This window comes from Heterodontus francisci, chromosome 3, assembly GCF_036365525.1.
Source record: "Heterodontus francisci isolate sHetFra1 chromosome 3, sHetFra1.hap1, whole genome shotgun sequence".
In the NCBI taxonomy this organism is placed as follows: domain Eukaryota; kingdom Metazoa; phylum Chordata; class Chondrichthyes; order Heterodontiformes; family Heterodontidae; genus Heterodontus; species Heterodontus francisci.
In genome coordinates this window covers 12,027,259-12,048,568 of record NC_090373.1, presented here as the reverse complement: position 1 = coordinate 12,048,568, position 21,310 = coordinate 12,027,259, and the positions used below count along the sequence as shown (strand labels likewise).

At 46.1% G+C, this 21,310-nt stretch overlaps 1 protein-coding gene across 4 annotated transcripts in view; it reads left to right on the top strand.

Annotated features, from left to right (window-relative positions):
- The window catches only part of LOC137354371 (collagen alpha-1(XIX) chain-like), a 655,592-nt gene that overhangs the window by 457,600 nt on the left and 176,682 nt on the right, over positions 1 to 21,310 (top strand). For all 4 annotated transcript variants that reach the window (XM_068020137.1, XM_068020135.1, XM_068020134.1 and 1 more), the window contains one exon: positions 5,658 to 5,702. In XM_068020137.1, the coding sequence (XP_067876238.1) occupies positions 5,658 to 5,702 (45 nt within the window). The remainder of the gene's footprint in view (positions 1 to 5,657; positions 5,703 to 21,310) is intronic.

The window sequence follows — 21,310 nt, the reverse complement described above, 5'->3', positions numbered from 1 at the left end:
ATCTCCCCTTGACATTCAATGGCATTACAATTGCTGAATCCCCCATTGACCACACACTTAACTGGAGTAGCCATATAAATACTGTGGCTACAAGAGCAGGTCAGAGGCTGGGAATTCTGCAGCAAGTAATTCACCTCCTGACACCTGATGCTTGTCCACCATCTACAAGGTACAAGTCAGGAGTGTGATGGAATACCCTTCACTTGTCTGGATGGGTGCAGCTCCAACAACACTCAAAGATGCTCAACACCATCCAGGACAAAGCAGCCCGCTAAATCAACATCCCATCTAATAGCCTAATCATCTATCCCCTCCACCAGCTTTATGTAGGTAACCTCCACCACTTAGGAGAACAAGGGCGCATGGGAACGCCACCACTTTTAAGCTCCCTCCAAGCCGCACACCATCCATACTTGGAACTACGGGCTGAATTTTATTGGGGCGCCACTATCCACGGCAGTGCCCTTTGAACTCGGTGGCGTACCCGCATTCGCCGGCCGTGATTCATTAGAATCATGGCGCCGAGCTGCCCTCCCCATATTACGTGGGGATAGGCGGGACATTCGGCACAGTGGGAGAGTTTTTAACAGCTGTGCAGTAGGTGCTAAGGCCCTATTTTAAGCGCTCCAGCACCTGCTTCCTGGCAGCTGTCAAAGAAATACTGCTGAAGAGTGGGGCTGCTGTCAATCTGGCAGCACAGCAGAAAGTGCTGCAGAAATCCAGCAGGTCAGGCAGCATCTGTGGAGAGAGAAGCAGAGTTAACTTGTCCAAGTTCACAGACCTGAAAGTTAACTCTGCTTCTCTCTGCACAGATGCTGCCTGACCTGCTGAGTTACCCCAGCACTTTCCGCTTTGCTGCCACATACTTACCCTGCAGTGTCCCAGTGTCCTGTGAAGTTGTGATCCTCTTCTCCCACTCAAGTGTAACATTCCTTCCTGTCGGCGTGCCGCACCTGGGTGAATAATCTTAAATTTGCACATTCCAGGATGTGAGACTTAAATAGACCATAAAAGGTTTTACAGAGGGTTACAGAGAACACACTGACACAAATGGGAATGCACGGGTGTCACAGCAAAGTAAGACGTCTTTCACTAAATGTTCCTCACCAACATGTATGTCCTTTTCTCTGTGTGAATGATGTGTGCCAGCATGTAACGCCAATGTTACATTCCTTCGCACCGTTGGCCCTTCAGGAAAGCCAATCTATACAATAACATCATTGCCATGTCACCATTACACATGACTTCTCCACAGATGCAGTGACATGGACATTGGCTCAGTCAGCTGCTGCCTCTAATGGTTTACACAGGGATGCTGCAGATGTAGACTGGTGCACAGCAGGTGAGCGAGGGTGATGTGTGGCTTGCAGAGCTCATGTCAGTTCCTATGGAGCAGACAGCCTTTGTCTGATAAGTTGCTTCTGTACGTACCTAGCTCACTGCTAGCCCTGTGTGCAGAGCCTGGGTGCCATGTGCCCTCCCATGTGTCTTTCATGTTGTAGGTCTTCAGCGTCCTCGTAGTCCGAGGAGGAATCCTGTTGACATCTCTCCTCATCATGCCAGGCCTGGCCTCTATTGGGTGTGTAGTTGTGCAGAGCAGCAAAGAAAGGAGCTGGCCTTTTCAGTCTGTTTTACAGGACATCACCCTATCCATACAGGCATTGGAGGCGCTCTTTCAGCATGCTGATCTCCTGCTCAATGGTGGCTCATGTAGCTCAGTGGCTGGCGTTGTATCTCTCCTCTGCAGCAGTGGTGGAGTCTCTCACTGGTGTCAGGACCCATGTCTGCAAAGGATAGCCCTTATCTCCAAGAAGCCACCCCTCCATCTGAGCCAGTTCAGTGAACAGCGGTGGCAGCTGGGACTGGTGCAAGACCCAGGTGTCATGGCAGCTGCCTGAGAAGCGGTTACAGATTCGCTGCAAGCATCTGGGGTGTTCACATACCAGCTTCACCTATATTGAGAGGGCTCCTTTAATGTGACATCTGCAGGTGGTAGCCTGGCGGTAGGCCTGATGGTCACATGAGTGCAGTCTATGAACATTACAACCGATGGTTCTCCAGCAATGGTGCCAGAACCAATGGCCCTCTGGGCCTGGCTGTGAGAGTCCGTCCTGAAATGGACATCCTCACTGGCCCTCTGGTGCAGGGCATTGGTGACCTCCCTGATACAGCGGTGCACTGCTGACTGTGTGACCCCACAAAGTTCTCTGGTGGGCTCCTGAAAGGCTGTAGAGGCATCAAGCTTGAGAACTGCTGCCACTATGAGGAACAAAGGCATGGGATGTCCACCGGAGCACATGGGCTGCAGGTCATCCTTAAGCATGTTACAGAGACGTGTCACCACCCTCTCTATATGCACAACCTCCTCTGACACTGGTGCTCTGACATCCGATGGCATGTCATGTGGGGTCTGTAGATGCATGGCAACCGTAATGGTGAACTCCCCTTGGAGGCTGCTGCTCACGACCAGGGGTTTCTACGTGGATCACATCTGCCTGTTGGTATTGCCTCTGGTGCATACGGATCCTCACGTGCAGAGGATCACACAGTGTAGGATGAGCCAAACCTATTTCCATGTGATAAATAAAGTTGAACCCTGCATGTGAAGGTTCCTAACAGGGCAGGGATTGGTGTTGACGGGTCCACCAGCTGCTTTCCTGGATCAACAATGTGGCGTGCCGTGGCATTGCCCATCTTGGCCTACACTCAGAGTGGCACAGCATGACCACATTAAGATCCTATCGGCTGAATCGATTGCCCCCACCATCCATAAAAGCTTAATGTTCCTGCCCTTTCTGGCACCCTCCCCACACACAGGGTGCCTCATGTGCCATTGCCCCCTCACAAACACTGAGTGTACATTGTTAACGGAGGGATGGTACATGGTACCTCCCTTCATGCCAGCACAGTTTGCCCTCCAGTAATTCCAGGCCCCCTCCCTTTCAGAATGCAGAGTTAGACCCCTGTGTATCCTCCCTCCCTTTAAGAATGCAGAGTTAGACCCCTGTGTATCCTCCTTCCCTCGTCTCTTTAAGAATGCAGAGTTAGACCCCTGTGTATCCTCCCTCCCTCCTCCCTCCCAGAATGCAGAGTTAGACCCCTGTGTATCGCCTCCCCCCCCTCACTTCCGTAATACAGAGTGAGGACCTGCTGGCTTTTCAGATCGTGAATGGGACCGCACGTGACGGCTGCCTGTTCAACGAAAAATCCAGAAGTGTCAGTGGAGAGGCAGCGGGCTGTATAATCAGCATAGGTAAGTAAGCATTACCATATGCTAATTGTGGTGCCACTGCCATGTGGCGGGGCGAGCCGCACCGAGATCCTGCTGCTGCCAGTAAAATACGGCGGGCCCGTCTCGACGTCGTAGGTTGAGGCAGGCCTCTCCCCGTAGTGTTTTACCAGCCTCCGCGCCGCAACCCGCAGTCGAGGGGCCGGTAAAATTTGGCCCTATATTGCAGTTCCTTCACTGTTGCTGGGTCAAAATCCTGTAGCTTCCTCTCCAACAGCAGTGTTGGTGTACCTACACCACATTGACTGCAGCGGATCAAGAAGGCAGCTCTGCACCGCCTGCTTGAAGGGTGATTAGGGACGGGCAATAAATGCAATCATTGTCAGCAAGGCCCACAACCCAAGAATGAACATATTAAAAAAAAATCAAGGGATAAGGAGGAAATTACTGAACTAAACATGTTCACAGTGCAGAATTACTGTGCCATCTTTTGATTTTTCAGTCTTAGCAGTGGCACTGTGTACCACAATTAAATAACTTTTTGTTGTTCTCACAATTTAAGCCCCCTCTATAATAGGGCAGGACTGTGATCAGAGGGTCAGACAGCATGCCTGGGGAACAGGGGTGGCGGTGACTGAGGAATCGCAAAATCAGACGTCTGTTTCTTGGATTGGCTGTGGTTACACTGAAATACTGAAATTTCAGGCGTGAGACTAATATCTTTGGGCAAAGTTGCACTGAGAGCTATGCTTTACTGTGAATGACACTGCCCATTAGGAGAGAGTGTAAATAAGTGTGCAAACATGTACAGAGATCTGCTCCCCAAGTGACAATTTTATTCTCTTTGGGCAGGGTGATCTAAATGTCCACTATCTAATACTATGAATGAGATTCTACAATAAATTTATAAAGAGCTCAGAAGGAACACCAAACACTTTTTAATCACCACGCATGACCAAATGCAAGTGCATCATAGCTTCCTGTAGGAATATCACACTGTTTCACTTTACAATTTGAACTTGCATTTGCATAATGCCTTCAATGTATTAAAGCATCCCAAGGTGCTTCACAGAATTAGAATTAGACAAAATTTGACATCAAGCCAAAGAAGGAGACATTGGGACAGGTGACCAACAGCTTGGTCTTAAAGGAGGAGAGAGAGGTAGAGGGAGGGAATTTCAGAGCTTGGGGCTCTGACAGCTGAAGGCATCGCCACCAATGGTGGCTTGAAGGAAGTGTGTGATGGACAAGTGGTCAGAGTGGGAGGAACACAGAGTCATCGGAGTTTTGTAGGGCTGGAGGAGGTTACAGAGATAGGGAGAGTTGAGGCCATAGAGGGATTTGAAAGTGAGGATGAATATTTTAAAATTGAGATGTTACCAGACCAGGAGTGAATGTAGGTCAGTGAGCACCGGGGTGATGGGTGAACGGGAGTTGTTCTGAGTTAAGGTACGGGCAACAGCATTTTGAAAGAGCTCAAGTTTAGAGCGGCTGATCAGGAGAAAATTTGAATAGTTGAGTCCAAAATTAACAAAGGCATGGGTGAGGGTTTCAGCAGCTGATGGGCTGAGGCAGAGTCAAAGATGGCCGACATTACAGACATGCACGTAGGAGGTCTTGCATCTAGATCAGCATCTGATTCTGGGGTTATGTTACTATGCTTTCATATCAGTACTAAAATGGAAACTTTAATGACAGTGTTAAGACATTCTGTAGTCTCCTTCCTGCCAGTTATATTTTAATAATAAAATTAGTGAATGTCACCTGAGCACCATCACTTTTCAATGATGGAGTCTGCCTATTACTAGTAGAGGGATACGGTCCCCGGAAGTGCAGAAGAGTTTAGTTTAGACAGGCATCAAGATCGGCGCAGGCTTGGAGGGCCGAATGGCCTGTTCCTGTGCTGTACTGTTCTTTGTTGTTTTTTTGTTCTTGTCATATATCAAACAGCTAGTAGATCCAATTACTGCCACCAGTAAGCTCGCAAAAGCAATAAGTAGCTCATCCATGTTTGTCAATCTTCATTATGAAATAATGAGGTGTTAAGCTGGGCTGTTTATATCAACAATTAACAGCCTGGTGTATTTTTGTGTGTTTGGTTCCTATATTTAAGCCTATATTTATTATATTATAAGATTTTTTTTTACACTAGTCTCATTTTACACTGATATGATTTAAATCACATGTTTAAGAATAGGAACTTGATTTGAATGGGAACATTTCAAGTACAACATGCAGCGATGATAATGTTAATTTTATCCTTTCCTTGTTTCCCTGACCCATAAACAGAGGGAGAAATGTTTATTTTTAAAAAGTATAGACAAGTTCAAGAATGATGCCCCATTTGCTCCCTTTCAGTCAGGCTGATTATACTGCCTACCATGTGTGTTGTCCCCATGAAATAAATCAACTTCCTTTTTTCCAAAAGGGTGAACTTGGAGAAAAAGGAGACAAGGGAGAACATGGAGATCCGGTGCGTATGTTGTATTGATAAAAAAAAAACAAGCTTTCTCACAGTCGATGGAAATCATGTCAGTAGTCGTAAAATCTTAAAGCACAGAAGGAGGCCATTCAGCCCATTGTTCCTGTGTCAGCTCTCTGAAAGAGCTATCCAAATAATTCCACTCCCCAGAACTTTCTCACTGGCCTGCAAATCTTTTATTTTTATGTGTATCTCTATTTCCTTTTGAAAGTTACTATTGAATCTGCTTCCATCACCCTTTCAGGCAGTGCATTCCACATCATCACAAAGCGCTGCATTAAAAAAGCATTCTTCTCATCGCCCCTGGCTCAATAAAGACATCTGTAGCTCATTGAATGGGGGCATGCCCCAAGACCTTGTGATAGCGCCCACCTGTTAACCCTGCAACCTCCTAAAGAAGCCATGTGCCAAATAGACACTCATTCTTTCAGGAGACTGGGTGACACAGTAAATTGTGGCCTGCCCTTTCCCATCTGGAACCTGGGTTCAAGTCTAGCCCAAACTGAAGGGATGAAAGTCTCCTTCCCCTGGCTAGTAAGGGTTTTATGTGAAATGAGTTGGGCAGTATCAGTCCAGCTCCGAGTTGTAATTTGGTAAAGCCACAAGCTGGTTAATGTGGCAAATGCAAAAATATCACATTGTGAGATGCTCTTCTGAAGCAAAGCAGAGGGAATTTTTTGCTGCATCCACAAACAATGCACTGGTTGTAAACCATTGCCTACTGAGGAAAGGCCGTATATAAATATTAAGTTCTTTCTCTACACTTAGTGTTGTTTACTTGATCTAGGGTGCTCAGAAAGGAGAGCACTAACCTAGCTGAGCACATGCTAAGCAGAAACATATTCTGTTTGAGAGGTAAAGCAGAATGTGTGAGCTTGAAAGAGCATTTGGCACTTGGGCACACCCTAGGCGGTGAATTGCTGATCTCAGCGACATGCGAGCAGGGAGTTACAGAGGAAAGGTCAAATAATTCCTGTACAGAGGAACAAGGAGAATTCAGGAAGGGCTGGGAATAGAACAACATGGATATATTCATGGGTGCAGCTCAACTCCTCCGTATCATGACCCAGAATGGACCTCAGGTAAAAGGAGAGAAAATGAAAAACTATCTCTTCATTTTAATTCTATTTTTTATATACTAAAACCGGTGTTGGATCTCATATGTAGGTAAATAAGGGGCCTAACATCTGCTTTAGGCCTCCTTACAAACATTTGTCTGTTACGAGTGGGGCAGGTATTGGATTTCTTCAGCAGCTGCTGTAGTCGAAGCAGCAATCTCCGACAAAAAAATGTTTTTCTTCAAAAAGTTGCTGGAAGTAACAGGAATGCTCCCTCAACTTCACAGCCCCCTCCCCCACTTTCCCCGTCATTATCCTGAACCACCATCCCATTCCGAGACTTAGCCCTAGACCACTGCCAGTGATGCAGGTGGTCTGACATTTGTGCAAACAAAGATGGGCAGCAGGCACTGGCAGCTATCCTCAACTCAGCAAATAAGGCCCAATATCAGGCAAACCTTGGGCCTCCCAATTGGAATACATGTTCCACGTACGGTGGTGATCAAGAGTCTGAAAATGAGCCGTAACCGATTTCTACCCCAGAATGGATGAACAGCAGTGATGGGTTGAGGTGGGTGGTGAGGAAGGTGAGGCATGTGGAACTGAAAACAGGAAGTGACAAAGTGGAATAAGATCCAGTGACACAGAGGAAGAAAAACGCAGGGAAACATTAAGCATGCGCACAGTCTTCCACAATGGCACCGTGTTCTGGTGCAGGGTCTCTATCGGGGTTGGGGGAGGGAGGAGGGGTTTGCGGGTTGATACTTGAGGTTGTCACCTGTTTTGGACTGCCTGGTCAATTGTTCGACACTGACACCATATTGATAATAGTTATGTCTTTATTTGGCATAAGCAAGAATTGATACGTTATAGCATTTAAGCAGTAGCTTAGAAAGTGCAAGTGAGAATGATATTATTCCTTTGTCCTTTAGGCAGAAGGTGTGACCCATTTCCCATACCACCTGCTCACATCTGCTTGGTCACCAGCCTCTCTGTGGATCTTCTATACTGAGAAAGTCCCAAATCTCCTAGATTGTACCCCAAAAAATGGAACTGCAGCAAAACTCACCCAATCATGGGGATGGCAGGTGTCTGTCTAGGCACTGGCTTTATATCCTCCCTTTCTTTTAGCCTTATTACAAGCATTTTCTGTTCCCGCACTGGATGATTCACCCTATAGACCTTGAAGTTAACTTAGTGTCATGCAGGCCGCAAGTGTGATAATACAACAATTACGGATTAACTCTGAAGAGTTATGAAAAACGGACTTTGTCTTTAAAAAATGAACCTTTATTTTAAAAAGTCCAAATGGTCCAAAGTGGTCACCGAAGAGAAAGGGGATTGGCCTTTTGTGTATTCAAACGGTCTGACAAAGACAAAGGACAAATCTTCAAAGCCAAAAGGTGTTAATGAAACCCATCTTACACTTATCCAAACAACATTCCAGAATTGAATGTCTTCTTCTGAAACAAAGGAGGTGTAAAGTAGCCACGTCCTGGGTCAGCGTGCAATCACCATGGGGAAGAGAGGAAAACGTCTCCTACCAGGAGGTGAGAGGTGACACAGTTTTATCTGAAAAAAAAACAGCTGTAGAGAGAGGGAGAGACTGACCCTGAAAGTGAAGCTACTTGTAGCAGCTTGTGTTCCAGCCAAGCCAGGAAGCACAGTGCCCTGTGACGTCTACAGTACAGTGAGAGCTAGAAGTAACCCACCATCTCCAACAGAACCTGCAATCAAGAGAGAAATCTACAATCACCTCAGACCTACATCCATCAAAAAATTGATTCTCGAGGGAATTCACCAGGTTTATTGTAATCTTCCCCCCCCCCCACCCCCCGCCACTGAAAGCCACCTTCCTTTTTCCCTTAAATAAAAGCAACTTACCTGCGGATGCTGGAAATCTGAAATAAAAACAGAAAGTGCTGGAAAGAACCCTGATGAAAGGTCACAGACCAGAGGTGATAACTCTGCTTCTTTCTCCATAGATGCTGCCAGACCTGCTGAGTATTTCCAGCACTTGCTGTTTTTATTTCCTATTTCCCTTCTGTATCTGTCCCCTGTAGTGGTCTGCTTGACGGCAGATTTCTTTTGGCAAGTGGTTTGTGTCGCCAGCTAAGTTGTAAATGTAGTTGGAGAATTAGGACACAATTTTTAGTTTTTTTGAGTTGAAGCTTGAAAAATGTCTTTTTTACAAAAAAAGTTGCTAAGAATGTAACTGGCAAAGATTTATTTCAAGAGGATTTCTAAGCTATTCAGTACCTTCAAAGCAGATGAGAGTCTCTTGCTTGAAGAAAACAGACTATCAGTTTCTCACTTTTTCTTCTAAAAAGTTTAGTTTACACCAGAAATAGGCAATATGGGGTCAATTTTCAGCATCTAGTCTTTCAATCCTGATTGGTTAAGAACTTGTGCAAATCTAGAGTTGTAATATGCTAATAGCACACAATTTTCTGGGTCAGTTGACTGGTATTATTCACAGTTCCTGTTTCACAGTTGGATGTGTACAGGGAAATAAACTGATGGGACTAGAAAATTGCTTGTAGCTGAAATTTCAAAGGAAGTGGCAGAATAAGGGACAGAAATCCTTGCAACCTGTGACAAAGAGCTAGTTGTTTGGCAGGCTTTTTCACGGTGAAGGAGGAAAGTAAGTGACAGGGAAAAACAAAAAAAGTTGTAGAGGTAGAAGATGGAGCAGCCCAGCATCCATTCCCTTTTGGGTTCTTGAATTAGAGGTGATGCTGCATGAAATGGTTGTGAATATGATGGCCCCGTTTGTCTTTCCATGGACCCATCCCAATAGGTTAGCAGTGCTGCTTCCCTGGAAGGAAATATGGCAATTTTGATGTCACTGGCTGTACCACCCCTATAATGTGCTGGCTGTTTCTATAAAGCAGATGACGAGTATAGCTCTGCTGACTCAAAGCGCAGTTTCTCACAGTTATTGCCAGGTAGGTCTGCCAAGTTCTGCAGATAGGGTGAGTGGCAGTTTGGTGGTTGCAGCTGGTCAGGTTGCACCTTGATGTCTCTTTCATGCAGTACCACTTAAAGGATTGCATACTATAATTGGAATGCTTTCAAAGAACCATCAATTACTATAGTAGGTCAAACCCTAAAGACTGCCTTTCTGCTGCCACAACCTCTCTTGGAAATCATAACCTCTGCTATAGCAAGAAATGTGCACCTTTGTAGAAATGGATGAGAGGGCAGGTGAGTGGGCATTCAGCATCTTTGGTGCAGCCTGACATGCCTCGAATCCATCCTTGGACTACTGTTTTCCATGCAAAAGGATTGGAAAATCCATTGGCGCAAATTGAGTTGTGTCGAAAGAAAACAAAAAAAAACTTGCAATTGTACAGTGCCTTGCATGACCACTGGATTTCTCAAAGCACTTTACAGCCAATGAAATACTTTTTGAAGTGTAGTCACTGTTGTAATGCAGGAAATGCAGCAGCCAGTACATGCACAGCAAACTCCCACAAACAGCAATGTGATGAACAGATAAGCTGTTTTTGTGATGTTGATTGAGGGATAAATATTGGCTAGGACACAGGACAGAGCTTCCCTGCTCCTCTTCGAAATAGTGCCATAGGATCTTTTATATCCACCATGCAAGCAGGTGGGGGCCTCGGTTTAGTGTCACATCTGAAAGATGGCGCCTCCAACTGTAGAGTGCACCTTTGGTATTGCACTGGAGTGTTGGCCTTGATTTTTGTGCTCAAGCTCCGGAGTGGGACTTGAACCCAGAACTTTGTGATTCAGAGGCGGGAGTACTTGCAACTGAACCACAGCTGAACAATTGCCACAAAGGCACATGAAAATAAATCTAAGTGATAAAATAAATGTAGAGAAATGGCCTGAAAATTGATTATTAAATGTGCTTTAAAACTACTGTATACAGCTCAGTGCCTTGCAACCTTCAATATCCATTATATACGTGTGTGGAGTGTATTGTGCATAAAATATACTGGAATATCAGAAAATTGGGTCTCTGTCTAAATTTAAGTGTTACTCTGCAGCTCCCAATTGTTTCACCTGTGGCAGGAAACAGTCGTAATTGAGGTAAATGCAGCAACAAACGATAGATGCTTTGGGAACTTCAGAGGGGTTGGAGTGGAAAGAGAATCCATTGTTTGAGATGTTTTTGGCTGACTTTGGACATTTAGGTGCAGAAATTGGATGGGCATTTAAAGGAAATAAGCTTGCAGGGATGCAGGAATAGAGCAGGGGAGTGGGACTGACTGGATTATAGAGTCATAGGGTTTTACAGCACAGAAACAGGCCCTTCGGCCCAAAGCGCCTGCGCCGACCAAGCACCCATACAATCTGATCCCATTTTCCAGCACTTGGCCCATAGCCTTGTATACTATGGTGTTTCAAGTGCTCATCTAAATACTACTTAAATGTTGTGAGGGTTCTTGCCTCTACCACCCCTCCAGGCAGTGTGTTCCAAATTCCAACCACCCTCTGGGTGAAAATTTTTTTCCTCAACTCCTCTCTAAACATCCTTCCCTTGCACAGAGAGCCGGTATGGTCTCGATGGGCTGTAAATGACTCTATGACTCTAAGTGATGGAAAAGGATTGCAGGGTTGGCTGCATCGAATGCTGCAGAGAAATAGAACAGGACACAGCGATAGTGCACTGCGGTCACAATCACAGAGGATGTCATTCATGACTTTGTACAGAGTAGTCGCTGTGCTATGAATAAGTTATGTCAAACTGAGGGAATTTGAATGCAATTTAGGTAGAAATGGGCATGGAACTGAGTATGCATGACATGTTCTAGGACCTCTGAAAAGCAAAGGGAGGTTAGAGCTCGGGTGTTAGTTGGAGTTGGACTGATGGGCTTGGGTGTAGGCCTTTTGTGGAAAGCTGATAGTTTGAAAGGGAAAGGAATGATGCCAGAACAAAGAACTATTTATACTGTCAGTATGCCTGAAGGCCAGGGAGCATCATTTCCACCAGGGAGTGCAAATTAAGGGAGCAGCAGGAGAATATAATAGAAGGTGAGAGACTACCTGGGAAGTTGTTTAGTTTAGTTTAGTTTAGAGATACAGCACTTAAACAGGCCCTTCGGCCCACCGAGTCTGTGCCGACCATCAATCTCCCATTTATACTAATCCGACACTAATCCCGTATTCCTATCACATCCCCACCTGTCCCCATATATTTCCCTACCACCTACCTATACTAGGGGCAATTTATAATGGCCAATTAACCTCTCAACCTGCAAGTCTTTGGCATGTGGGAGGAAACCGGAGCACCCGGAGGAAACCCACGCAGACACAGGGGGAACTTGCAAGCTCCGCACGGGCAGTGCCCAGAGTCGAACCCGGGTCCCTGGAGCTGTGAGGCTGCAGTGCTAACCACTGCACCACTGTGCCGCTGTGTTCTCCTGCAGAGTTGCATGACATCCAAAGTAGGGTGATGGCGTGGTTGAGAGATTTCTATTTCGCTCCAGCTGGGAGCGGAGTGGCAGACAGCAGACCAAGGAGGAAGCAAACCCAAGCGGGAGGTAAAATCAAGACCGGGGCTCGAGGCTGTCACTCAAGTGGGAACGGAGCGGCAGACAGTGGACTCTGGCTGTGTAGGCGTGTGCGGAGTTAAAAAAAACTTAGTGACATCACAGGAAATCTGTGAGCTGATTGGTTGGTAAGTAACAGCTCTTATTGCCTGTAAATAGCTTTAAAAAAAAATCAAAAAAGTTCTTTTTAAACCCTCAAATAATTACCTTATGAGTGTTAAGGTTGGTACTAGTAAGGTTTTAGTTAGTGTGATATAGTAATTAGAATTGTGCTATTTGGCCTGGGAGTAAGGCTATGAGTTGTGTGTGAAGGATTTTACTGACTAGGGGAAGGAGGTGCTCTTTGGCCTCTTTCTTGCTCTTTCAGCCTCTAGGGTACAGGGGAAGAAGCTGATTGGCAAGTAATTGGTAAGTTATTCTATTTATTACACTAGCAAAAAAAAACATTTTTTTGTAAAGCTAAAGTCTGGCAGGGCAGCTCGGCCAGGTGGAATGTGTCTTCTGTGGTATGTGGGAGGTCATGAATGCACCATGTGTCCTTGACAAACACATCTCTAGGAAGTGTCACCGGCTGCAGAAGCTTGAGCTCCGGGTTTTGGAACTCGAGTGGCAGCTGGAGTCACTGTGGTGCATCTGCGAAGCGGAGAACTACATGGGTAGCACGTTTCAGGAGGTAGTCACCCCGGAGCTTAAGAGAACGCAGGCAGAGAGGGACTGGGTGGCTGCCAGACAGACAAGAAGGTCAAAGCAGGTAGTGCAGGAGACCCTGGAGAACATCCCACTTTCTAACCAGTATTCAGTTCTGAGTACCGATGGGAGAGAGGGTTCCTCTGGAGACTGCTGCGAGAGTCATGACCAGAGCACCATGGGTGGCTCAGGATTCTATGGTTAGGGGAACAGATAGGCGTTTCTGTGGTCGCAGACGTGATTTCAGGATGGTATGTTGCCTCCCTGGTGCAAGGGTCATGGATATCACCGAGCGGCTACAGGGCATTCTGGAGGGTGAGGGTGCACAGCCAAAGCTCGTGGTCCATATTGGTACCAACGATATAAAAGAAAGAGGGATGAGGTCCTGCAGGCTGAGTTTAGGAAGTTAGGAAAGAGATGGGCAAGCAGGATCTCAAGGGTAGTAATCTGTGGATTACTCCCAAGGCCACGTGCTCGTGAGTATAGAAAAAGGAGAATACACCAGATGAATGCATGGCTGGAGAGATGGTGAGGAGGGAGGGTTTCAGATTTCTGGGTCATTGGGACTGGTTCTGGGGAAGGTGGGACCTGTACAAACCGGACAGTCTACACCTGAACAAGACTGGGGCAAATATTCTTGCAGGAAGGTTTACTAGTGCTGTTGGGGATGGTTTAAACTAGTTTGACAAGGGTATGGGAACCTGAGGGCAGTTTCAGTTAGGACAATTTCAGGCCAGGGAATGGATGGCAGAAAATTAGCGAGTGATTCGGATAGACAGAAGAAGCAAAGGTTAAAAAGTGTGCAGCACAGGAATTTGGCAATGTTAAAAGTTATTTATTTAAATGCAAGGAATATAGTAAATAGAGCTGATGAGCTGAGGGCACAGATGGACACATGGCAACGCGATATTGTTGCTATAATGGAAACTTAGCTTAAAGAGGGGCAAGAATGGCAGCTCAATATCCCTGGATATAAAGTTTTCAGGTGGAATAGAGAGGGGGATCAAGGAGGCGGTGTAGCATTATTGTTTAAGGAATCAATAATAGATGTGAAGAGGGATGATATGCTAAATGAATCGTCAAATGAGGCCATATGGGTGGAGATCAGAAATAAAAGTCAGCCACATTACTAGGGGTGTACTATAGTGAGAGGGTGATAGAGGAACAAATATGTAGGCAAATTTCTGTGTGTAAAAACTATAGGGCAATAATAGTTGGGGATTTCAACTACCCCAATATCAATTGGGATACAAACCAGGCACAGAGGGCACAAAATTCTTAAACTGCATTCAAGAGAACTTTTTTAGCCAGCACATAAGCTCAAACGGGTGGGGGTGGGGGGCGGGTGGCTGCAGTTCTACATTTAGTCTTCGGTAATGAAGCTGGGTAAGTGGATGAAGTAGCAGTGGTGACCATTTTGGAGATAGCGATCATAATACAGTTAATTTTAGCATAATCATGGAAAAGGACAAAGATGAGACAGGAGTTAAAGTTCTAAAATGGGGGAAGGCAAAATTTACAAAACTGAGAGGTGATCTGGTGAAAGTGGACTGGACACAGCTATTGAAAGGAAAATCGGTGGAAAACTAGTGGGAGGCATTCAAAAACGAGATTCTACAGGCACAGTGTAGGCATGACAAAGATTAAAGAGCGGTACGGCCAAATCTAGCACCCCCTGGTTACCTAGAGGCTTACAGGGTATGTTGAAGCAGAGAAAGAAAGCTTGCGACGATCACAAAAAACTTAATACTTTAGAAAGCCTAGAGAAGTATAGAAAGTACAGGGGTGAAGTAAAAAAGGAAATTGGAAAAGCAAAGAGAGGACATGAAAAAATATTGGCAGGTAAAATCAAGGAAAACACAAAGGTGTTTTATCAGTACATTAAGAGTAAGAGGATAACTAAGGAAAGGGTAGGGCCTATCAGAGATGTCCAAGGGAACTTACACGTGGATGCAGATGATGTGGGAAGGGTTCTTAATGAGTTTTTTGCCTCTGTCTTTGCAAAGGAGAGGGATGATGCAGTAAAAGAGGAGGAGGAGTGTGAAATATTAGATCCGGTTAGCACAATGAGAGAGGAAGTACTAGAGGATCTGACATCCTTGAAAGTGGATAAATCACCAGGGTCGGATGGATTGCATCCCAGATTGTTAAAGGAAGCTAGGGAGGAAATAGTGGATGTGCTGAGGATGAGGATACAGATATGGGCGAGGTACCAGAGGATTGGAAGTCTGCGAACGTTATGCCATTGTTTAAAAAGGGTGCGAGGGATAGGCCAAATAATTATAGGCCGGTCAATCTGACCTTGGTGGTGGGTAAATTATTCTAATTAATTCTGAGGGACAGGATAAACTGCCGCTTAGAAAGGCACGGACTGATCAGAGATAGTCAGCATGGATCTGTTGAGGGAAGGTCATGTCTTTCTAACTTAATTGAATTTTTGAAGAAGTAACAAAGAGGATTGATGAGGGTAGTGCAGTGGATGTGATCTATATGGATTTTAGTAAGGCATTCGACAAGGTCCCACATGGCAGACTGGTCAATAAAATGAAAGCCCATGGGATACAGGGGAATGTGGCAGATTGGATCCAAAATTGGCTCAGTGACAAGAAGCAAAGGGTAGTAGTCGATGGATGTTTGTGTGAATGGAAAGCTGTTTCCAGTGGTGTTCCACAGGGCTCAGTGTTGGGAAATTTGCAGATAACACAAAAATTGGTCATGTAGTTGATAGTGAAGAGGATGGCTGTAGAATCCAGAATGATATCTGTGGTTTGGTTGAGTGGGAGGAAAAGTGACAAATGGAATTCAATCCAGAGAAGTGTGAGGTAATGCACTTGGGGAGGGCAAATAAAGCGAGGTAATACACAATAAATGGGAGGATATTGAGAGGGGTAGAAGAAGTGAGAGACCTTGGAGTGCATGTCCACAGGTCCCTAAAAGTGGCAGGACAGGTAGATAAAGTGGTGAAGGCATATGGAATGCTTTCCTTTATTGGCCAAGGTACCGAATAGAAAAACAAGGATGTAATGCTAGAACTGTATTAAACGCTGGTTCGGCCACAGTTGGGAGTATTGCGTACAGTTTTGGTTTCCACACTACAGGAAGGACACAGTTGCTCTGGAGAGAGGGCAGAGGAGATTTGCAAGAATGTTGCCAGGGCTTGAAAGTTGCAGCTATGAGGAAAGATTGGATTAGCTAGGGTTGTTTTCCTGAGAACAGAGGAGGCTGAGGGATGACTTAATTGAGGTGTACAAAATTATGAGGGGCCTAGATAGAGTAGACAGGAAGGACCTGTTTTCCCCTAGCAGAGAGGTCAATTACCAGGGGGCACAGATTTAAGGAGATTGGTAGAAGGATTAGAGGGGACATGAGGAAAAACTTTTTCACCCAGAGGGTGGTGGGTGTCTGGAATTTACTGCCAGGAATGGTGGTGGAGGCAGAAATCCTTAATTCTTTAAAAACTTACCTGGACATGCATTTTAAGTGCTGTAACCTGCAGGACTATGGACCAAGTGCTGGAAGGTGGAATTAGATTGGGCGGCTAGTTTTCGGCCGACACAGACATGACTGGCTGAATGGCCTCCTTCTGTGCGGTAATTTTTCTATGGTTCTGTGTGTGTGCTTGTATCACGATGTGAAATTGTATGATGATGCGTGCATGCTAGTATGCGTCTCAATTCATTCCATCTTCGCTGCCTCCGGAGAATCCTTGGCATCAGGTGGCAGGATTGTATCCCCACCACAAGTCCTCGAGGCAGCCAACATCCCCAGCATATACACCCTACTAAGCCAGCGGCGCCTGAGATGGCTTGGCCATGTGAGCCGCCTGGAAGATGGCAGGATCCCAAGGACACATTGTACAGCGAGCTCGTCACTGGTACCAGACCCACTGGCCGTCCATGTCTCCGCTTTAAAGACGTCTGCAAACGCGACATGAAGTCCTGTGACATTGGTCACAAGTCGTGGGAGTCAGTTGCCAGCGATCGCCAGAGCTGGCGGCCAGCCATAAAGGCGGGGCTAAAGCGTGGCGAGTCGAAGAAACTTAGCAGTTGGCAGGAAAAAAGACAAGCACAAGGAGAGAGCCAACTGTGTAACAGCCCCGACAACCAATTTTATCTGCAGCACCTGTGGAAGAGTCTGTCACTCTAGAATTGGCCTTTATAGCCACTCCAGGTGCTGCTTCACAAAGCACTGACCACCTGCAGGCGCTTATCCATTGTCTCTTGAGACAAGGAGGCCAAAGAGAGAGAGTATGCATCTGTCACTTTTGTCTGTGTGTGTCTGTGTGTGTAAGCAAATGAGTGAGTAGATGTGGTTGCGACAATTTCGAGATAAGGTATATTGATCAATAAACGATTGACTTTTTGTTTTTAAACCTACAAGAAAACCTATTGCTGTCTGTTTATTTGAGAAATAAAACACCAAGGGGCTAAACTCTAATACAAATACACTTGCTGGGGTGAGGTGGGGAGTTGGGTGAGTTGAACATTGGGAACCACCCATGTCATACCACGTGCCTGTAGCATTAGTTTTGACATTATTTTCCCTAATGCGAGAAGAGATATGAAACTGTAGTCCAGCAAACTTTAATATTAAACTGGGGGACAATTCCAGAGAGTTGGCACGCCTACGGTTTTATAGAGGCCAGAATCACTACTTGTACTGGTAGGACTCAGGTAGGAGTGGCCTTGAGAAAGCCCACTCTCTCACTGCAAACATGGGTAAGCAGCCCATTGGCCCATATGGGCTTAAGGCACTCACTTATGCCTGAGGCAGTAGGTATATCACTAATATAACAAAACTCTACAATTGAGGCAACATTCTCCAATAACCTTGGAGTGTGCTCGCAGAACTCTGTCTGTTTATATGGCGCCAATCCCTAAAAGACTGCCTGTGAAGCCAGGCAGGTGAATGAGGAGGAACTGGTCATTCTTGGGAGTGAGTTACATATTTATTCTACTGATCTATTGCAGTGAGTCAGTGCATGGATCATCAGCATCACTTATTCATTTAATTTTAGCGTGTCCTTTTTTATCAATTTTAAGCTGACAATCTTGGAAGTTAATAAACGGAGGAGGCGAAAGAGTCTCCTTGAAAATAACCTTCCCAAACACCAGGAAGCACATTGACTTCTTTAGTCACTCTGGGACATCTGGTCACTGCGTATATTTGTCCCCCTGCCCTGTGGCTGTTTTAGATATTCTCTTTGAGAAGAAGTCTTACCATCAGGATTCCTATTATGGAAATAATCTATTACAAAGAATTATAATTAACAGTAGCATAATTTTAGTTTTCTTTATACATATGTCTCTCTGATTATTGCAATGTATATTTTTAAAAGCAGAAAGGATGACAGAAACATAGAAACATTGAAAATTTACAGCACTTAAGGAGGCCATTCAACTCATCATGTGTGGTTTTTTTATTTGTTTTCACGAGCCAGGCCAGCATTTTGTGCCCATCTCTAATTGCCCTTGAGAAGCTGGTGGTGAGCTGCCTTCTTGAACTGCTGCAGTCCATGTGGTGCACGTACACCCACAGTGCTATTAGGGAGGGAGTTCCAGGATTTTGATCCAGCGACAGCGATGGAAGGGTAATATATTTCCAAGTATGGATGGTGTGTGGCTTGGAGGAGAACGTTCCAGCCGGAAAAGAGCGATTCAGCCTAATACACTTTCCAGCTCTTGGTCCAGAGTAGCCCTGTAGGTTACGGCACTTCAGTTGCATATCCAAGCATTTTTTTAAAATGTTATCAGGGTCTCTGTCTCTGCCACCCTTTCAGGCAGTGAGTTCTGGATCCCCAACACCCTCTGTGTGAAGATACGTTTCCTCATCTCACCCTAATCCCTCGGCCAATTACTTTAAACCTATGCCTCCTGATTATTGACCTCTCTGCTAAGGGAAATAGGTCCTTCGTATCCACCCTATCTAGCCCACTCCAAATTTTATACACTTCTCTGGACTTCTCAGGAAGTCTTGCCTTGGTAAGATCACTGAGGCTGACATTGTAAAATGGCAGCATGTATGTTGACAGAGGGTGCTGAATTACCCCTCAGTTCATTACTAATGTTAATTTGGTTCCACGCAGTCAGTCTCTGTGACTCCTTTAAGACAATACCTCCCACTATTATTCACTTTCTGTGTCCCCCATTTTCACCTGTCCTCTCCTGGAAGCTTTGAATTCTGCTAGGTACCCTTTCACTGCAGTTGGTAATCCTTCCTTTCTTTCCCAAATGGCCATTCTTAAGCAGGAGCCTACACAGAATGTTCCAGTACTAATTTATTATGGACAATGTCGCAGCTCAGCCTGAAGCTAATGTCACTTGGGAGCCATTGGATCAACCAGCAGTGAGAAGCTGGGCAGCTGTTCTCCCCTAGGGACTAGCCTGATGTCATTATAAATCCTCACCCACTGGAGTCAGCTAATCAAACATAGACCAGGGTTCATACTTGGGATTGGCTGACTTGTACGGTTCAGCACCTAGTGGTTTCTTTAAGCATTGGCTCATCAAGGTCCTTATGCAAAAAAAAAAATCAGTATATGATACATTTAAGGGAGAGCTAGACAAAGTAAATGAGAGCGAAAAGAATAGAAGGATATGCTGATAGAGTTAACGAAGAGAATTGGAGGAGACTCAGGTGGAGTATAAACAATGGTCTATTGGGCCAAATGGCCTGATTCTGTGTTGTAAATAAATACAATGTAATACAAATCTTCAATGTAATACTTCATCTTCAAGATGGGCTTCATCTTCAAGATGGCTCCTGGGCTGGAAGCTCCCTAGGAAGCTCCCTTGCTGTTCAACTCTATCCATGGCCATCTGCTCCCATCCCTAACGTTTTCTCCCCCAATCTGCCCTCTTAAACTGTTTAAATTCCCCTGGCTCTTTAAATCAGTTCATTTTAGCCCTATCTAAAGGCTAACAGTTAGTTTAGTGTATGTTACCTGGGCCCACTGCCCTCCCCCAGCCACACCTGCTCTTTGTTTTCTCAATGAAATTGATCCGGATGAAACTGACGAGCACAGCTGCCGATACTTCAATCTCCGATCCTGCTGTCTTCACCGCCCAGAGTGTCTGCAGCCACGGCGTGCGGTAAGTCCATTGAGGTGAAGAAGGAGCAGCGGGACCCGAGAGAAGTCCTGAGAAAAGATGCCCCGAACACCCAAAAAATCCACGAACGGCCCCCCCCGGCCGCAACTTCAAAGCGCCCGCGGGAGATGGCTCGGAGAGCATCTGCAGCGCACTGCCGGCAATGCTGCATGCCTTTATTAAAACCACTGGAAAAAAAAACCCTTAGCAAATGTAATCACCTCTAAGTCTGCCAAATGATGCTTCACCTCCCGAAGGACGTGGATGAGCTTTCCGGACGTCGATGGTGGGCACTGAGGAAATGTTTTATTACCTGCACCAGCTTCCACCACCCCCCCTCCCCCCCCTTTACCCCCCTTCCACCCCCCCCCGCCGTCCCCTTCCCTGCTCCACCCCCTCACAACCCCATCCCAGCCCGCCCCCCCCTCGCACCATCTTCACCCCGCACCCCCTTCCCCTGCACCCCCCCCACCCCCTCCCTCTACCCCTCCCCCTTGCATCCCCTCCTCCCACCGGCACCATCCTACACCTGTGTAGGGGCCCCAACAACCCCACTGCCTTGTGGGCGTCTCGGGAGAGACCAAGGCTAAGGGAGTAAACCCTAACAGATAATCCGGAGCGGAACCCCGTAGGCGGTCATGTGTCACCTTTGGCATGTTTCCGGCAGTTCCTGTAGTCATACTGGTGCCAAACGTCGTGTCCTGCACTCCTTTGGACCCCACCAGAAAGGCCGAGAGGGGGGTTTTGATGACTGGGCAACTCTCAACCTCCATAAATTTGCCCAGGCATGCGCCATGGAGAGGTCACTCCATAGTTGCCTCACAGCGACTAAAACAACACGGAAGGCAGCAGTTACGGGTTATAAGTCCAGATAAATTGGCGTAGAAACTGGGCGCCACGGGTTGCCTTTGTCGGTGGGAGAAGTCATTGCACCTCACTGGACAGCTACCGCCCGCCTCAAACCGGGCAGCCCCCGGTCAATAAGGTTCTGTCCCGCCACAGTCTGCCTGCTTCAATGGGTGCTTGGAGCTCAGGGTCATTGCCCGAAAGGTGGACTGATACACCGCACCAAACAACATGAAAAAAGGAAAGAAGGTACCAGCCCTTCGCTTTGCAAGCTGGAACGTCAGAACTATGTGTCCTGGCCTGTCGGAAGACCTTACACAAATCAACGATTCTCGGAAGACCGCCATCATTAACAACGAGCTCAGTAGATTCAATGTGGACATTGCAGCACTTCAGGA